Source organism: Halichoerus grypus, chromosome 6 (assembly GCF_964656455.1).
Source record: "Halichoerus grypus chromosome 6, mHalGry1.hap1.1, whole genome shotgun sequence".
Taxonomy (NCBI): domain Eukaryota; kingdom Metazoa; phylum Chordata; class Mammalia; order Carnivora; family Phocidae; genus Halichoerus; species Halichoerus grypus.
Genome location: NC_135717.1, coordinates 121,064,278 through 121,083,657, shown reverse-complemented (window position 1 = coordinate 121,083,657; position 19,380 = coordinate 121,064,278). Strand labels below are relative to the sequence as shown.

Below are 19,380 nucleotides of genomic sequence, written 5' to 3'. Positions count from 1 at the left end.
TAGCTCTTATATCATCAAGGGAGAAAAGAAAAAGAGAGAAAACCAACATGCCACAGCCTAGACATTCCACGCAGCACTGCTGAGCCAAGATCGAGGTTTGATGCCCTAGCCTCTCCCCACTCCAATTACCTTAGCTCTCAATTCCAAACCCAGCTTTGGCAGATTGAAGGTTCACCAAATGATGGAGCTTGCTTAGAAGAGAAAGTTGAATAGAAAATTAAAAAGGTAGAGAGGACTGCCTTTCTCTTTTAATCATCATAAATGGGGTTCACTAATACTGCCATGTGTCCTTGCTGGCTGATACCTGATCTAGGCCTCAGCTTTTCAAATTGTGATCTTCTTTGGTTGAATCTGCCCTCTGGTGCTTTTCTTTGTCTTCTCTTTGAATGAATGGGTTACTTTCTTACCTACGGGGGGAAAAAAAAATGTTCTGCCTCTGGAATTAACATTGAGGAGTTTGCTTGTTCTAAAAGTTGACTTTATCCTCCATTTTCAAGAATGCCCTGTTTAGCCTGATAGACACAGTGCATGTACTGGTTGGCCAGAGTGCAGCAGCTGAGGGTCTGCTGGATGTTCTGGCAGTAACACCGGAGAACTTTGGCCTGCAGATCAGCACAGACAGGATGAAACTCATATTGCTTGAACTTTGCTTCCCCGTCTTCAGCAGCTTTCTGATAATGTTCAACGGTAACTTTGTAGAATTCTGAGCTCCTCTCCTCTAGCCAGTTACTCTTTATAGAATGCATCCTGCCTCTGTGACTTGATCTTTCTCTTTCCAGTTGCTTAGCCAAGTGCTTTGCCTTGGTTCGTTCTTCTTCACTTGAAATCCTGTCTTGAAGAATTGCTCTGGTTAACTGCTCATTGGCAAAAGTCCTCTCTCAGTTTGGTTCTTTGCCTTGCTTTAGTTGTTTCTGATTTCCAGACTCTTTCTTGGTTTGATCCAATGCCTGCTCCTCACACTCTTCTTTTCAATTCTTCTTTTCCTCAAAACTGAAGAACCATAAGCACCAGAATACTGCTGAGATTTCGAACCAGTTGGGAAAGTTTCCTTCATACAGTCAGATTTTCCAAAAGCCGGATGCCCCTCACCATGGTGATGTTCTCATTCTCCTTCATCTGGAAGGTGACCCTGTGCGTGCTGGTGATCTACCCATGGCTCATGCTTCTGCACCTGCAGAGACAGTGTGGACCCAAGAGCACTTAAGGCCCCACCAGCACAGATGTGCATTGACATGTCCAAACTCTTTGCAGGGAGGGAGCAGGGCCAAGACCCCAAGAAGAAGCAAGGAGAAGGTGCCTGTCCTTAGGAGTTTTCTTAAATTCTCTTTCTGCTACTTCATTATTGTATAGAAATGCAATGGATTTCTATACATTGATTTTGTAACCCGTGACTTTACTGAATTCATATATCAGTTCTAGTAGTTTTATGGTGGAGTCTTTAGGGTTTTCTGTGTATAGTATTATGTCATTTGCAAACAGTTAAAGTTTTACTTCTTCCTTACCAATTTGGATGCCTTTTATTTTTTTCTTGTCTAATTGCTGTGGCTAGAACTTCCAGTATTATGTTGAATAAAAGTTGTGAGAGTGGACATCCTTGTCTTGTTCCTGATATTAGGGGGAAAGTTCTCAGTTTTTCACCACTGAGTATGATTTTAGCTGTGGATTTTTCGTATACAGCCTTTATTATGTTGAGGTATGTTCCCTCTAAACCTACTTTGTTGAGGGTTTTTATCATGAAAGGATCTTGTACTTTGTCAAATGGTTTTTCTTGATCTATTGAAATGGTCATATGGTTTTTGTCCTTTCTCTTATTAATGTGATGTATCACATTGATTGATTTGCAAATATTGAAGCACCCTTGCATCCTGGGAATAAATCCCACTTGATCATGGTGAATGACTTTTTTAAATGTATTGTTTGATTCAGTGTGCTAATATTTTGTTGAGGATTTGTGCATCTAGTACATCAGATATATTGGCCTATAGTTCTCTTTTTCTGTGGCATCTTTATCTGGTTTTGGTATCAGGGTAATTCTGGCCTCATAGAATGAATTAGGAAGCTTTCTTTCATCTTCTATTTTTTGGAGAAGTTTGAGAAGAATAGGTATTTAAATGTTCTTTAAATATTTGTTATTTAAATCTGTTCCTTAAATATTTGGTAGAATTCACCTGTGAAGCCATCTGGCCCTGGACTTTTGTTTGCTGGGAGTTTTTTGATTACTGATTCAATTTCATTGCTGGTAATTGGTCTGTTCAAATTTTCTACTTCTTCTTGATACAGTTTTGGGAGGTTATGTTTCTAGGAATTTATGCCCTTCTTCTAGGTTGTCCAATTTGTTGGCATATAATTTTTCTACTATTCTCTTACAATTATTCGCATTTCTGTGGTGTTGGTTGTTGTTTCTCCTTTTTCATTTTTTTTTTAAAGATTTTATTTATTTATTTGAGAGAGAGAGAGAGAACACATGAGTGGAATGAGGGGCAGAGAGAGAAGTCTCAAGCAGACTATGAGCTGAGCATGGAGCCCAACACAGGGCTCGATCCCATGACCCTGAGATCATGACCTGAGCTGAAATCAAGAGTCAGATACTTAACAGACTGGGTCACCCAGGCACCCCTGCTTCTTACTTTTTAAAAACTCCTGCATATTATCTTTCCTTTTCATTTAAAGAATCCCCTTTCACATTTCTTGTAAGGCTGGTTTCATTGTGATGAATTCCTTTAAGTTTTGTTTGTTGGGAAACCATCTCTTCTTGTATTCTGAAAGACAGCCTTGCTGGATAGAGTATTCTTGGTTGCAGGGTTTTTTTCTTTTCCCTTACAGCACTTTGACTATATCATGTCACTCCCTTCTAATCTGCAAAGTTTCAGCTGATAGCCTTATGAGATTTCCCTTGTAAGTAACTGTTTTCTCTTGTTGCTTTTAAAATTCTTTCTTTATTGCTACTTTTTGCAATAATTTTACTTAGTACTTGTCTTTGTGTGAACTTTTTGTTGATTTTATTGGGTGCTCTCTCTGTCTCCTGGATCTGGATTTCTGTTTCCTTTCCCAGATATGGGAAGTTTTCATCTTTTATTCTTCAAATAATTTTTTTGCCCCCTTTTATCTCCCTTTTCCTTCTGGGATCCTTATAATGAGAATGTTATTATGCTTGATGGTGTTACTGAGTTCCCTTAATCTATTCTCATTTTTTATTATTCTTATTTCTTTCACCTGTTCAAGTTGATTATTTTCCATTACTTGGTCTTCTAGGTTGCTGATTCATTCTTCCGCTTCCTCTAGTTTACTATTTATTCCCTTTAGTGTATTTTTAAATTTCAGTTATTGAGTTCTTCATCTCTGCTTGGTTCTTTTTAATATTTTCTATCTCTTTGTTGAGGGTCTCACTGAGGTCCTTCACTCTTTTCTCAAGTCCAGTGAGTATCCTTATGACCATTACTTTAAATTCTCTATCAGTATATTGTTTATCTCCATTTCATTTAGCTCTCTTGCTGTGATTTTGTCCTGTTCTTTCCTTTGGGACATATTCTTCAGTCTCCTCATGTGTCTAACTCTCTGTTCCTCTGTGTTAGGAAAGTCAGCTGCATCTCCTGCTCATGAAAGTAGTGGCCATATGAAGAAGAGGTCCTATAATGTGCTGTAGTGCAGTGTCCCTTGTTTGTCCAGAATCTGGTGCTTCAGGGTGTCTCCTATGAGTACTGTGTGCACCTTATTGTTGTGGCTGAGCCATGTTTGCCTTCAGTTTAGTCATCTGCAATGGCTCACTTTGTCTGTTGTGGGCAGGGTTTGGTTCCTGTGTTGTTAATGTGCCAGTCTGTGGCTTCCTTGGGCTTTAGTTGGGTCAAACCAGGCATTTGCCAGAGCTGTGGTCACACTAAACTGCAGGGTTTTCTCCCTGTCTTATCCATGAGAGGCCTTCATTAGTCGGTCTGGCCTGCAGTCAGACCAGATGTCTGCCCCTAGCCCCATGCTGGGGCCACAGTTGGACTGGTGTGTGTGGTTATCTTCCCCTTGCCCCTGGATAGGAGTCACTTTAGAGTGGTGATGGCCACTGTTGGGGCTGCTTGCACAGTGTCACAACTTGTGGTCCTGCTTTGGATGGACTCCTGCTGAGGGCTGGTCTACAGGAGAACATGAGGGTGGGGTGCATGGTGTTAGCAAGGTTTGTGCCAGTCTGCTGTGGGACCTGGATCTGCTTTGTTGAGCTCTTGTCAAGGTCAGGTTGGAGGGGGCAGGTTGCAGGAAAACTTGGGGGTGAAGCACACTGTGAGCAAACTAGGTAGAGAGTGTTTGCACTGGTTTCTGCAGGTGTCTGTGGGGGGTGGCAGAGGGAAATGGTGCCCGCCCACTCTTTGTTCTTGGAGAAGACTCCTAAAGATCCCTGCCCCTCCAGCACATGTTCTGAGATTAGTAATTAAATCTCCTTCCCATATTATCTGCATTTTTCAAACGCTGCTTTTAAGTTGTATCTCAGTGTTGTTGTTATGCTGTCTCTTTAATGGCAGGGACTCAGTTTTCTTTGCCCAGTTGCTCTCCCAGAGCCAAGCCTGCTGATTTTTAAAGTTCCAGGTGTTAAGTCCCATTGATTATAAAAACTCATAAAGTTATGCCCCTCTTGTTTTCAAAGCCAAATGTTATGGGGATTTATCTTTCCAGTGTGGGTCTCCCATGCCTGGGATGCCTGGTGTGGGGTCTGCCCTGTCCTTTTTATAAGCTTGCATGTCTCTCCCTCCTGCAGACAGTCTTGCGGTCAGTTTTATTACTTACTGAGTGGCCACCCTTCCTGCCATTTTTGATGTGGCGTCCTCTCTACTATTAGCTGTGGAGAGTCTGCTCTGCCAGTCTTCAGGTCATTTTCTGGGTTATTTACACTGATGTGGCTGTTATCTAAGTGTGTCCATGGGGTGAGGTGAGCTTAGGATCCTCTCCCTGGAAGTCTCTGAATTGCATTTTAAGAGATGTTTGCCTCTTCCTTATTATTGTATATTAGACTATTAGCGTTTCTTTATTCAATTACATATTTTAAAATTATACATTTTTGCAAGATAATACAATGTGACATTTCAATAAGTAATTGTAATTTTTAACATCATAAATGATCTATCAAATGATGATATTTTGATTTTGATTAATCTATGCAATTATAAAATTATCAACTGGTATTTGTTTAGATTTTATTCCACTTTCTTGATATAAACATTGGGTGTTTTAGATAAAATAAAATTTCTTAAGATGTTCCCTGATGTAATTTTGATGATTATGTGTGCAATCCTGAAGAGGCAGTGCCATATCCAGAGATTACAGACCTAGAATAACATGAAACAGGACTGAACCCTGGCTCCAACACTTATTAACATTACTTAATATTCTCACATCTCAATTTACCAATGCATGAAACAAAGATTAAAAACCAGTTCCAGTGCTCTTTGGAAGATTATCCATTAAAAAAATATATGTGTGTTTGTGTGTGTATTAAAGTAAATTCATAGGTAGATAATATTGTAGCTTATGTAAAGTTAGCCTACATTGATCTCTCAGTAAATAACAACTTTTGTTAATTTTTTTCATATCTTAAAATAGAAATCAAATGTAGTAGGGTAGTTAAATCTTGATGTAAAGTTCTTTAAAAATATATAGCGTATTTTACCCATTTTTCCATTTGATTCTTTTATGAATTTTCTTGACAGAAATTAGCACTTTTCTTTAATAAGTAATTTTTTTTTTCAGTAGTTGTGAGGCTTTTTCACTAGTATATTTGAAGCTAACATATTTAATATCATTTATTTACTAGGTTTTATATATATAGTAAAGTATGCATAAAAAGTAAAGTGCTTGACTTTCTAGAAGATTTTAGATACACAATGTAAACAAAATTTTAGTGAAATTGGTACTAAAGAACAGAAAGTTTAGGTCAAAACAGCAGGTGGGATAAACAGTTTCTCCAGATTTAGTTTGTATGTTTGTGTGGTGGGAGAGGAAGTAACAGCCTGTAGGTGGATGACATTTACATTGAGACCTAAGTGAAAAATAGAGAAAATGGAATGGAAGAATGAGGGAAAGAGTCTTTTTTTTTTTTTTTAAAGATTTTATTTATTTATTTGACAGAGAGAGACACAGCAAGAGAGGGAACACAGGCAGGGGGAGTGGGAGAGGAAGAAGCAGGCTTCCTCCCGAGCAGGGAGCCTGACGCGGGGCTCGAACCCAGGACCCTGGGATCATGACTTGAGCTGAAGGCAGATGCTTAACAACTGAGCCACCCAGGCGCCCCCCCCTTTTCTTTTTAACAGAGTCAACTGTAAGTGCCATATCCTAGAGATACCAGGAGAGAGTCCAAAAGGATGGCCATTAGGCCTGGATGCCAGAAAGCCAGGAGAAAACTTACCAACATGATAATTTACTTAGTAGTTTTATGAGCTCTTTTAAGAAAAATTGATGTACATTTTGTGGTCTTCTAATCTATATGTCATTTACTTCATGAAAAAATTTAACTATTACTTTAATTATAACTTTTCATTTGGAATTCCTTTTAGACTTCCATGTATATTGATGGTTTGTTTTCTAGATATCTTTTGAAATTCTCTTTTCATGATATACAAAAATTTATTGGTTAATTCAGCGACATTTTGAATTAAGATATTCATATTGTATTTAAACAATTGAATATTTTTCATAATTTTAACAACTTCTTTACTTCCTCAATAGCAATTAACATTTTGACACTGAACTTATAATATCATATCCTTTTAGAAAATGGCTTTTCCTCACATTTAAAATACTATGTATTTTGGGCGCCTGGGTGGCGCAGTTGGTTAAGCGACTGCCTTCGGCTCAGGTCATGATCCTGGAGTCCCTGGATCGAGTCCCGCATCGGGCTCCCTGCTCGGCAGGGAGCCTGCTTCTCCCTCTGACCCTCCCCCCTCTCACGTGCTCTCTCTCTCTCTCTCATTCTCTCTGTCTCAAATAAATAAATAAAATCTTTAAAAAAAATACTATGTATTTTATATAGTCTGTGAATCTTTTACTTTTAAAATTTCAGCATTTTATATGAGTGTGCGTGTGTGTGTGTGTGTGTGTGTGTGTGTGTGTGTGTATTTACAAATAAATACACTCCAGGATCCTAGATATCAAATTCTACTTCCATTTAAGACACATATATTTGGATATGTATTTACTTTTATTTTCTTTACTTTTCAATTATATCATATTACTCTTTGCCAATGGTGCTTTTTTTTTCTTTTTCAAATTTTTATTTAAATTCCAGTTAGTTAACATACAGTGTAATATTAGTTTCAGGTGTAGAACTTAGTGATTCATCACTTACATATAACACCCAGTGCTTATCACAAGTGCCCTCTTTAATACCCGTCACCCATTTAACCCCTTCCCCTGCACACCTCTTCCCAATGGTGCTTTTAAAAAAATTTAGTAATACAGGATTATTAGTGAGCTAAGTATAATCAGGGATATTACTAATCAAAAATTTATGCCTAGAGCAGTGCCTGGGTGGCTTAGTTGGTTAAGCCCCCGACTCTTGATCTCAGTTCAGGTCTTGATGGCAAGATCGAGTTCAAACCCTGTGCTGGGTTCCACATTGCGCATGGTGCCTAGTTAAAAAATTTTTTTGCTTAGAACTTGACCTGCCAGGACTAGGTACTCAATACATTTTAATTTAATCAATTAACATTCAGCAACATTTAGATTAGAAGATTAGAAGAGCACTTTAAATCCATTATTTTTTGCAAGTCCAAGAAAATATAAGATAAGCTATTTATTTCCTCGTTTGGTTCTCATTTGTTTTATTTTTCTGCATTTCAATTTTGTTTGTGAGATTAGAAGTAAAATCGGGCTTACGTTTAATAGAAAATTATTATCATGTCCTCTGATTGGGATCTTGGGTTTGTTTGCAGGGTGGGAGGTTAAAGGAGTGAATTCATGTGGTGAAGGGTATTCATTCTGGATCCAATAAATGTTTGAGAAAGTTAACCTAAGTAGAGATCAGATTAAAAAGAGACAAACAGATTTAGAGCTTCATGGTTTATGCTTAGCTTGTTATTTTATTTCTGGACTTGAGCATTCTCTTACTTTTTTGATACCAATGCAGTTTTTTTGAAGAACTCACTGAAGGCTTGTCTCACTTGTTTGTTTCTCAGAGTGTAAATGAATGGGTTCAACATGGGAGCTATGGATGACATTAGCACTGCCACACCCTTATTAATAGTCACTGATTCCTTTGCTGAAGGTTTAACATAGATGAAAATACAGCTTCCGTAGGTGATGGAAACAACAGTCATGTGGGAAGAACAAGTAGAAAAGGCTCTTTTCCTTTGTTGGGCAGAGGGGAATCGTAGAATGGTCTTGATGATGTGAATGTAAGACAGAAGAACACACACAAGGGTCAGAATGAAGGTCAGCACAGCACAGACCACAACCAACTGCTCTATGAGCCATGTGTCCGAGCATGAAATCTTCAAGATTGGAGATGCATCACAGAAAAAATAATCAATCACATTTGAATCACAGAATTTCAAATTTAGGAACAGAGTAAGTGGTGGGAATATGATCAACAAGCCAGCCATCCAACAGCAGAGGACAAGCCTCTTGCAGACTCTGCTGTTCATGATGGTCACATAATGCAGGGGTTTGCAGATGGCCACATAGCGGTCATAGGACATTGTAGCCAAGAGAAAAAATTCTGTTACTCCAAAGACGTCGATAAAAAACACTTGAATAACGCAAATATTAAATGCAATTGACCTGTCACCTGTTGCTATGTTGTACAAATATCTAGGGATACATGCAGATGTGAATGAAATTTCTAATAAAGCAAAATTCTGTAGGAAGAAGTACATTGGTGTTTTAAGATGAGAGTCAACTAAAGTGAGGGATATGATGGTCAGGTTCCCAGTTATACTCAACACGTAAGTAAGAAATAGAAACATAAAAATTGGAATCTGAAGTTGAGGGTCATCTGTCAGTCCCAATAAGATGAAGGTTGTTACTGTGTGGTTTTTCATCCCTGACTACTGAATTTTATTCAATTTCACATAAAATTTAGAGATATTTTATTTGAATAGAGTGGTGTCAAAGCTAGATGGGAATAAACAGTGACTACCAGAGACAGCATACAAAGGAACATGTGGTTTCTTCTATAAATTAATGATTGATATTGCCAATACTCTGGCTACTCAATTGTTTATTTTATTTTATTCTTTTGGCAGTTTTGTGAGAGATGTTTAAACTTTATTTTTTTTTTTTAGTGAGTGGCTACTACTATTTTTTTTATTATGTTATATTAATCATCATACATTACATCATTAGTTTTTGATGTAGTGTTCCATGATTCATTGTTTGCATATAACACCCAGTGCTCCATGCAGAACGTGCCCTCTTTAATACCCATCACCAGGCTAACCCATCCCCCCACCCCCTCCCCTCTAGAATATTAAACATATTTTAAAAAATGTTCTACCATCTCATTTTCCTCTTTTCTTTCACAGTTTTAATCTATACCCAAGAATGGATTTTCTCATGTGATTAGATATGACCTACATTGTGGTGTGTTATTCAACAAAATTATAATTTCTTCTTATATCTAACATTTCTTCTTTATTTCTTTTTTAAAGATTTTATTTATTTATTTGAGAGAGAGAATGAGACAGAGAGCATGAGAGAGGGGAGGGTCAGAGGGAGAAGCAGACTCCCTGCTGAGCAGGGAGCCCGATGCGGGACTCGATCCCGGGACTCCAGGATCATGACCTGAGCCGAAGGCAGCCGCTTAACCGACTGAGCCACCCAGGCGCCCCTCTTCTTTATTTCAAAAGTGAATATCTCGATTTAATTTGTTTTATATCTTTTCTTGAAGATGTGGTCATGATAAAATATAAATATATAAAAACTGACCTGGGCTCCATCAGGCTCTGCTGATCCATCTGTGACCTGCATTTTGCATCGTGCCACGGTGACCAAGCATGTGTTTATGTTTTGTTTCGTGTTTTAACATGCAACTTCCACATTGTTGGATCAGTCCTCTGACTCTCATGTTTCTCTGGTAGTATGCAATTTATACTCAGTGTCCACTGGATACATGCTACAGAGAGTATTTTAATGCACAGTTTATCTGCTGCATATGAAGAAATGTTGGGATCACTGATACACAGCTGGAAAAAAGCCCACATATTTCAGTCTGTTTAGTTAAGAATGGAAAACACTGTAATACCTCATTATCACTAAGCTCAAAATCAAATTAAAAATACTAAATATACTCTCCACACACCTGTCTTTACTCTCTTTCTCACTCTAAGTTGCAGTGGCAGCATCATGCTGATTCAGAGAACACCTTCTATAGCGAGATCTCCATCTCACTATACCTGGCTTTCCTGCCCACCTCTGTATGACCTTGGGCAAGTTTCCCAACCTCTCGGCCTTCAGTTTTTTAATCTATAAAATGGAGATAATAAGAGTATCTACCATATACAGTTAAAATAATTAGACGAGGTAATACATTTATAATAAAAGCTGATGCATAGTATATGCTTCATATATGCCAGCTAGTATTATCTGGACTCCTACAGGTAAGTCATGTGACGTGAACTCAAAACCACAAAATCCTGAGTGGGATTTATGCTCTGTGTAAGTCATATCTTCTTTCTATTCCACATTTCTTATAGTAAGAGGAATAGATTATGTTTACTGAAAATTTACCATGTGATAGGTAAAAAAAAAAAAAAAAATCCCCCCCTCAATCTCTCTCTCTGTCCTTCCACACTGCATCTTTACTTCCCAGTCTCCAAAACTACCCAGGTAAATCTACTTATTTGTGATTTTCACATGGAACATCACTTCTACTGAGAAGTCTTCTAAACTCTATGTATTGACTGGTCCTTGTTTGTGCTCTCATAACAAATAATTGTTACTGCCATCTTAGCACTTTCAGTGAGAAAGTAAGTTTGTTGAAAATAGCGACTCTTGTCTTTTTTACTGGGATAGCTCTAAAACTAACAATCCTAGACTTATAGTCAATGGTAAGACACTGTTGTATAGGGGCGCCTGGGTGGCTCAGTCGTTAAGCGTCTGCCTTCGGCTGGGGTCATGATCCCAGGGTCCTGGGATTGAGCCCCACATCAGGCTCCCTGCTCAGCGGGAAGCCTGCTTCTCCCTCTCCCACTCCCTCTGCTTGTGTTCCCTCTCTCACTGTCTCTCTCTCTCTGTCAAATAAATAAAAAAGAAAAAGACAAAAAAAAAAAAAAGACATATTGTTGTATATATACATACACGTATATATCTTATTCATTTGCCTACATATTCAAAGCTATCTTCTGTCCTATTTGGGTTTCATCTTGAAACTGCTTTCTGGGGCACCTGGGTGGTGCAGTCAGTTAAGTGTCCAACTGTTGGTTTTGGCTCAGGTCTGATCTTGGGGTTGTGGGATCAAGCACCGCGTTGGGCTGTGCGCTCAGTGGGGGCGTCTGCTTGAGATTCTCTTTCTCTCCCTCTCCCTCTGGCCCCACCCCCCCGCTCTCTCTCTCTCAAACAAATAAATAAATAAATAAAATCTTTAAAAAAAAAAAAGAAAGGACATATTTCCCTTTAAAAAAAAAAAAAAACTTTGTTCCTATCATGGTTTCCTTCAACTCACTGTGGGACTTTAATTGTATCCATGCTGAAATTACTACAATGTATCATGTACCTTTTTTCAAGATTATTGACACATATTTTATAAAGGCCAGTGCCATTGGGTGTTAATTCACACAATTTCACCATGAAATATTCATCTGTTCAGTTTACTCTCATTCTTGTCTTCTGCAGAGAAAGATTTTTTTCCCTCTTAAATTTCCATTTATGTTTCTTCAATGCATATTTTCATATTTTAAAACTGGAGTTTAAGAACTCTCTAATTTTTGCATTGGCTTAATAGTTCTTCTATAGTTTTTCCTCAGCTATCACACTTAGTTTTACTAACATACTCAAAAACTTTTTTAGTTTTGAACTAGTATCTCCAGGATTTGAGTGTCTCCTATAAATGAATAGAAGGCAATATGCTTTTCAATTTCCTGGCAAAAATTAATTAGCTTGTGCTGTGATTGGCTGTCATTTGTTCCATAAAATACTCACTTTCTCCAGAGATGAGGGCAGGATCATCTCTCACTGTATGCCCAGTTACTACAATTAAAGCCCAAGGTTTACTATCACCTTCATTGGACAGGAGAGATGACAATGATTTTTTTGAAGAATTTTGACATTCCTAGGAATTAAAGGGGCACACCATAATAACTATAATAGATAATTTTAATGAAGTGGAAAGATACTCTTTTCAGCCTGCCTAACTTCCTCAATCCATTATTTCTCATTATTTCTCATTCCAGTGGCTCCTAGAGCTTTACATGGTAATGTGCTCTTTCCTGTACCCTCTAGGTGGTGGCCCTTGTTCCAAAATATTTTTCATTTATTCCATTCATTAATGCTGTTTTTAAGAGACGAGGTTTAAGATGAAAGAAAAGTTACCATTACAGCCCACATCTCAAGAAATTACTAGAGCATAAGCAATAGTTTTTTTTCCCAAGTGCACAGGATTAATCCAAGGAAATAATATGAAAATGAAAAGCAGTAATGAAAGCCCAAACCAGGTGTTTATTGTGTAAATATAATATGTAGCTTGATGTGAAAACTATATATGATAATATGCACAATTAAGTATATTGTAAAAAGAAAATATATATTTACATGAGTTTAAAAAAACTATGGGATGCCTGGCTGGCATATCTATCTATCTATCTATCTATCTATCTATCTATCTATCTATCTATCTATATCTATATATATCTATATATAATGTTTTAAGTTTCTAAGTTTTATATATATATACATATATATTATGTTTTAAGTTTCTCTCTCTCTCTATATATACATATATATATAATGTTTTAAGTTTCTAAGTTTTTTTAAAGATTTTATTTATTTGAGAGAGAGAGAGAGTGAAGAGAGAGAGAGCAGGAGTGGGGAGAGAGGCAGAGGGAGAGGGAGAAGCAGGCTCCCAAGGAGCAGGGAGCCCGACGCGGTGCTGGATCCCAGGACCCTGGGATCATGACCTGGGCCCAAGGCAGTTGCTTAACTGACTGAGCCACCCAGGCGTCCCCAAAGAGTTTTATATTTTAAAAAAGATCTAGGATAACTAATTTGCCAATATTATGTAAATTGTCATATCAGTGATTTTTAATGTAGGTAGACATTTTCTCTTTAAAGAGGAAAATGAGTGTGTGGCCAAGATAACTTCTCACTGCATATAAGTCCACATTATCTTTATGTAAACTATAAAAAGCAGCATTCAAAAAATACATCTCAGAAATATCTGTGCATCTTTATATAATAATTCAAATATTACTTATGTCTGATTTTTGTAAATCTTGTCAAATTTGCTTCTCAGAGAAAAATTGACACGTAGATTTACCAAAGATGAAAATAAATGAAATGGCCTCATCTTCTGAGAGTTAATTTTAGCTTCAGTTGATTATTTAACAATGAGCCCTAAAAGCTAATGTGATGAAGAGGATCTATTAGAAAAGGTTTGTGTGGCATTTACTTGGTCTCAGTTTATGACTCTACTTACCCTGACTGATGCTCTGGGAGAGCCTAGAACTCCTTGTATTTTTCACCTTCAACACACTGAGAAGATTTTCAGAATTTCAGATTTTCAGATTTTCAGAAATTTCAGAAGAATTTCAAGAATTTTGGTCCTTTTTATGTCTAGGAAGTATTTTCTAGCTCTCTCTTGGTTGAAAGTAAAATATAGTTAAAATATTTTCTCCTCTTGTTTGAAGTCACTGTTACGATTTCTCTGGAAAAGATAAGAGGCTTTTACATTATTAAGATTTATATTTGATTTATTTGCTAAATTTCAAACTAAATAATAAACAACTAAGTCCTTGGTGACCCAGGTTCAAACATCACTAATTAGCCTTTGTAATGAATCTGGGCAAAAATCCTAAAAGATGCAGCAGTGGGGGCAGTGTCCTTAGAGACACAAAGATAAACAATAGCATCAGGCACAGGCCAAGATGCAACAGTAAAAAAACAGATGGTCGGGCGCCTGGGTGGCTCAGTTGGTTAAGCGACTGCCTTCGGCTCAGGTCATGATCCTGGAGTCCCGGGATCGAGTCCCGCATCGGGCTCCCTGCTCGGCAGGGGGTCTGCTTCTCCCTCTGCCCCTCCCCCCTCTCATGTGCTCTCTCTCTCTCATTCTCTCTGTCTCAAATAAATAAATAAAATCTTTAAAAAACAAAAACAAAAACAAAAACAAAAAAAAACAGATGGTCAAGAAGTAGTCTGCGTTTCCTGCCTTTCTTCCCTAAAATATATGGAAGCTGAAAGATCACAACTCTATTCCATTAATCATTTTTTCTCAATCATTAAAAAGGATAAAATAGGAAAATATTAGAAAACTCAAAGCAACTAAATCGTTTTAATATTTTAAGGAAAGGTATGAATATATATGAATATTTAAAAAAATAAAAATGCTTTTTCCATCTTCCCCTTTCAGCACTTCCTAAGATTGGTCATATATAGATTCATATAAAGATAGTTTTTTTTTTTTTGGTTAAAGATTTTATTTATTTGTCAGAGAAAGAGAGAGAGCACAAGCAGGGGGAGTTGTAGGCAGAAGGAGAAGCAGGTTCCCTGCCGAGCAAGGAGCCCAATGCAGGACTCGATCCCAGGACCCCTGGGATCGTGACCTGAGCCGATGGCAGACGCTTAACCGACTGAGCCACCCAGGCATCCCATAAAGATAGTTTTTTTAAACTCATGTAAATATATATTTTCTTTTTACAATATACTTAATTGTGCGTATTATCATGTATAGTTTTCACATCAAGCTACTATATTTACACAATAAACACCTGGTTTGGGCATTCACTACTGCTTTTCATTTTCATATTATTTCCTTGGATTAATCCTGTGCACTTGGGAAAAAAAAAACTATAGTTTATGCTCTAGTAATTTCTTGAGATGTGGGTTGTAATGGTAACTTTTCTTTCATCTTACAATAATATGTAACATATCAAAATGTGTGCAATATAGCAGCACATTGTTTAGAGGGAAATTTTTACTTAAAATGTAATATATTGAAAAACCAGTGACCTAAGGGTTCATTTTAAGAGATTACAAGAACAAGCTAAAACAGAATAAATAGAAGGAAGAATAATAAAAGTAGAAATCAGTTATATAGAGAATAAATATAAGATTAAAGAAATAAATGCAACTATTAAATGATTTCTTTAAAAAAGGAAAACTTGTAGGTATAGTCAAGAAGAAGCAAAAGAGAAAAAATAAGAAATTATCCAAAATGAAATTATCCAAATGAAAAACAGGAGGATCAATGCAGATGCAACAAATATTAAAATAATAATAAAGCACATCATAAAGAACATTAGGCCAATAAAATAGTTTACATAATATATTAGTTTATGTTAAAAACACAACTAAAAAAGAGAAAGAAAAAGAAAATATAAATATTCCAATGTAAGTCAAAATTACTGAATCCATAATTACTAATATTCTCACAAAGAAAATTCAGGGCCAAATGGCTTTGCTAGTAAATTATTCCAAATATTTAAAGAAAAAATTATACTAATTTTATGTAAACCAACCCAGAGAAGAGTAAAAGGAAGAATAATTCTCAACTTGGTTATGGGGGCAGTATAACTTTCATGCCAAAATTGGAAATGATTTTGCAAGAAGTTAAGTTACAGGTTGATTTTTGTCATAATAATCATAAAAATCCTTAAATATGAATTATCAAGTTAAATAGTGTTAGAAAAGGATATGTGTAACCATAAAGAGAGGTTAAATTCTAGGAATTCTAGAAATTCTAGGTTGGTTTAACCTTTGAAAATCAGTAAATGTAATCCACCACATTAGTAGAATGAAGGGAAAAAAATATCATCTCAATAATGCAGAAAAAAGCATTTTGTAACTACAATTCCCACTCATTATTAAACATTCTTAGCAAATTAGGAATAGAAACAAAGTTTGTTAGTCTGATGAAGGGAATCTAGAAAATATGTTATTTATTTTTTTAGTGAAGATTGTCATTCAATATCCTATTATTTTCAGGTGTATATTACAGTGAATCAATATTTTTATACATACAAAATGATCCCCACGATAAGTCTAGCTACCATGTGACACTGTACAAAATAATTACAATATTTTTGGCTATATTCCCTGTGTTGTACATTACATCCCCATGATTTATTTTATCATTGGAAATTTGTACCTCTTAATTTTCTTCACCTATTTCACCTGCCACCCAACCCCTAGCTCCTCTGGAAACCAACAGTTTCCTCTATCTATGAGTCTGTTTCTGTTTTGTTTTGTTTTTTAAGATTTATTTATTTATTTTAGAGAGAGAGCATAGGGGGCAGGGGCAGAGAGAGCAGGAGAGAGAGTCTCAAGCAGACTCTGTGCTGAGCCCCAATGTGGGGCTTGATCTCACGATCCTGAGATCACAACCTGAGCCTAAACCAAGAGTCAGACACTCAACCGACTGTGCCACCTTGGCACTCCCTGTTTTGTTTTTTTGCTCATTTGTTTTAGATCCCACATGTAAGTGAAATTATATGGTATTTGTCCTCCTCTGTCTTTCTTATTTCATGTAGTGTAATACCCTCTAGGTCCATTCATGTCACAAATGGCAAGATTTCATTATTTTTTATGGCTGGGTAATATTCCATTACATATATTTATTATATAATATATAATCATATAAATATATTTTATTAAATTATATAAAATGTATTAAATATGCATATAATATATTTATAAATAACATATCATTGTATATATTATATATATCCTATCTTCTTTATCCATTCATCTATGAATGAACACATAGGTTGCTTCCATATCTTGGCTATTGTAAATAATGCTGCAATGAACATAGGGGTGCAGTATTTGTCTCTTCAAATTGGTGTTTTTTTTTTTTTTTTTTTTTTTTTAAAGATTTTTTATTTATTTATTTGAGAGAGAGAGAATGAGAGAGAGCAAGCACATGAGAGGGGAGAGGGTCAGAGGGAGAAGCAGACTCCCCGCCGAGCAGGGAGCCTGATGCGGGACTCGATCCCGGGACTCCAGGATCATGACCTGAGCCGAAGGCAGTCGCTTAACCAACTGAGCCACCCAGGCGCCCCAAATTGGTGTTTTTTGTTTTCTTCAGGTAAATACCCAGAAGTAGAATTGTTTAATCATATGGTAGTTCTATTTTTAATTTTTTGAGGAACCTGCGTACTGTTTTCCAAAATGGCTGGACCAATTTAAATTTCCACCAAGAGTTCCCTTTTCTCTATATCCTCACAAATGGTTGTTACTTTTTGTCTATTTGATGATAACCAATCTGACGGGTGTGAGGTAATATGTATTGTGATTTTGGTTTGCATTTCCCCGATGATCAGTGAAGTTGAGCATGTGCCTGTTGACCATCTGCATATCTTTGGAAAAATGTCCATTCAAGTTCTCTGTCCATTTTTTTAAAAAAGATTTTATTTATTTATTTGTCAGAGGGAGAGACAGGTTCTCTGTCCATTTTTTGACTGGGTTGTTTATTTTTTTGATATTCAGTGTACTTTTTTTACATATTTTTTTTTAAGATTTATTTATTTATTTATTAGAGAGAGAGCATGAGATGGGAGAAGGGCAGAGGGAGAAGCAGACTCCCCGCCGAGCAAGGAGCCCGATGTGGGACTCGATCCAGGGACTCCAGGATCATGACCTGAGCCGAAGGCAGTCGCTTAACCAACTGAGCCACCCAGGCGCCCTTTTTTTACATATTTTGATTATCAACCCCTAACAGATGTATGATTTGCAAATATCTTCCCCCACCCAGTAGGTTGCCTTTTTGTTTTGTTGATGGTTTCCTTCACTGTGCAGAAGCTTTTCAGTTTGATGTAATCTCATTTGTTTATTTTAACTTTTGTTGCCCTTGATTGAGGAGACTGGTCCAAAAAAAAAAAAAATGTTGTTGAGACCAGTGTCAAAGAGCTTACTGCCTTTGTTTTCTTCTAAGAGTTTCATGATTTTAGGTTTTACATTCAAGTCTTAAATCCATTTTGCATTTATTTTTGTATATGGTGTAAGATAGTGGTCCAATTTCATTTTTTTTAAACATAGCTGTCCAGCTTTCCCAGCACCATTAATGAAGAGATTATCTTTTCCCCATTGTATATTCTTGCCTCCTTAGTCATAGGTTGATTAACTATGTGTGTGGGTTTATTTCTGAGCTTTCTGTTGTATTCCACTGATCTTCGTGTCTGTTTTCATGCCAGTACCACCATCCTATTTTGATTACTATAACTTTGTAATATAATTTGAAATCAGGGCATGTGATACCTCCAGCTTGGGTTTTTTTTTTTTTTTTTTTGTCAAATTGCTTTGGCTATTTGGGGGCTTTTGTGGTTCCATACAAATTTTAGGATTCTTTGTTATAGTTCTGTGAAAAATGCTATTGGTATTTTAATGGGGATTGCATCGAATCTGTAGATTGCTTTGGGTAGTATGGACATTTTAACAATATTAATTTTTCCAATCCATGAGCATAGATTATCTTTCCATTTATTTGTATCTTCCATTTATTTCATCAGTGTTTTATAGTTTTCAGAGTACAGATCTTTCACCTCCTTGGTTACATTTCTTCCTAGGTATTTTATTTTGAATATTGAAATCTTCTCTCTTTAGTTGAGGAATATGACAGGATGTCCACTCCCACCATTTTTATTTATCATTGTATTGGGGGGCCTAGACAGAGCAATAAAGAAAAGAAAAATAAATATAATAGCCTGTCATTATTTGCATATTATTTGATTGTGTTTTGACATATTTAAAAGACACTACAGGTAAATCACTAGAATTAATTACTAAATTTAATAACTAGTAATTATTAAATTTGGGAAGGTTGATAGACCAAAATCAATATTCAAAAACAATAGTACCTCTAAAACTAGCAACAATTAGAAAATAAAAATTAAAAAAATCCATATAAAATAACAACATATTATCAAAGGCTGAGTAATGAATCCATCAAAATACCAGTAATGTGTCTATCAATATTGTGCAAGGCCTCTATACACTTAAAATTGAAATATTTTTGAAAGTAATTAAAGACACAAATGGGACTGTTTTAACGGATTAGAATTCTCAATGTTATAATAACATGGATTTTCCCCAAACTGGCCTGTTGGTTTAAATGCAATCTTAACTTAAAATCACTGAAGAGAATTTTTTTCCTTGTAGAAATTGCCAAGGTTTTTAAGGTTTTATGAAAAACAAAGGGCTGATAAGAAAAAAGTAAACTTGAGGAAGTAGAAGACAGTTGTTTGGATTATACTACCCGAT

The 19,380-nt window shown here is 36.3% G+C and overlaps 1 protein-coding gene and 1 pseudogene across 2 annotated transcripts; both read right to left on the bottom strand.

Moving 5' to 3' along the window:
* Positions 1 to 479: 479 nt before the first annotated feature.
* LOC118532148 (MICOS complex subunit MIC19 pseudogene) lies at positions 480 to 3,237 on the bottom strand (annotated as a pseudogene).
* A 1,208-nt stretch (positions 3,238 to 4,445) lies between these two features.
* Positions 4,446 to 9,014, bottom strand: LOC118532157 (olfactory receptor 6C2-like). Of its 2 annotated transcripts, XM_078074115.1 has the most exons (2): positions 8,116 to 9,014; positions 4,446 to 4,455 (listed from the first exon to the last, which is right to left on the bottom strand). In XM_078074115.1, exons 1-2 carry the CDS (start codon positions 9,012 to 9,014, stop codon positions 4,446 to 4,448), a joined length of 909 nt encoding a protein of 302 aa, XP_077930241.1. The 2 variants fall into 2 exon arrangements, with proteins under 2 accessions (XP_077930241.1, XP_035942438.1); XM_036086545.2 differs by lacking the exon at positions 4,446 to 4,455 and having other exon boundaries at positions 8,079 to 9,014.
* Positions 9,015 to 19,380: the final 10,366 nt, after the last annotated feature.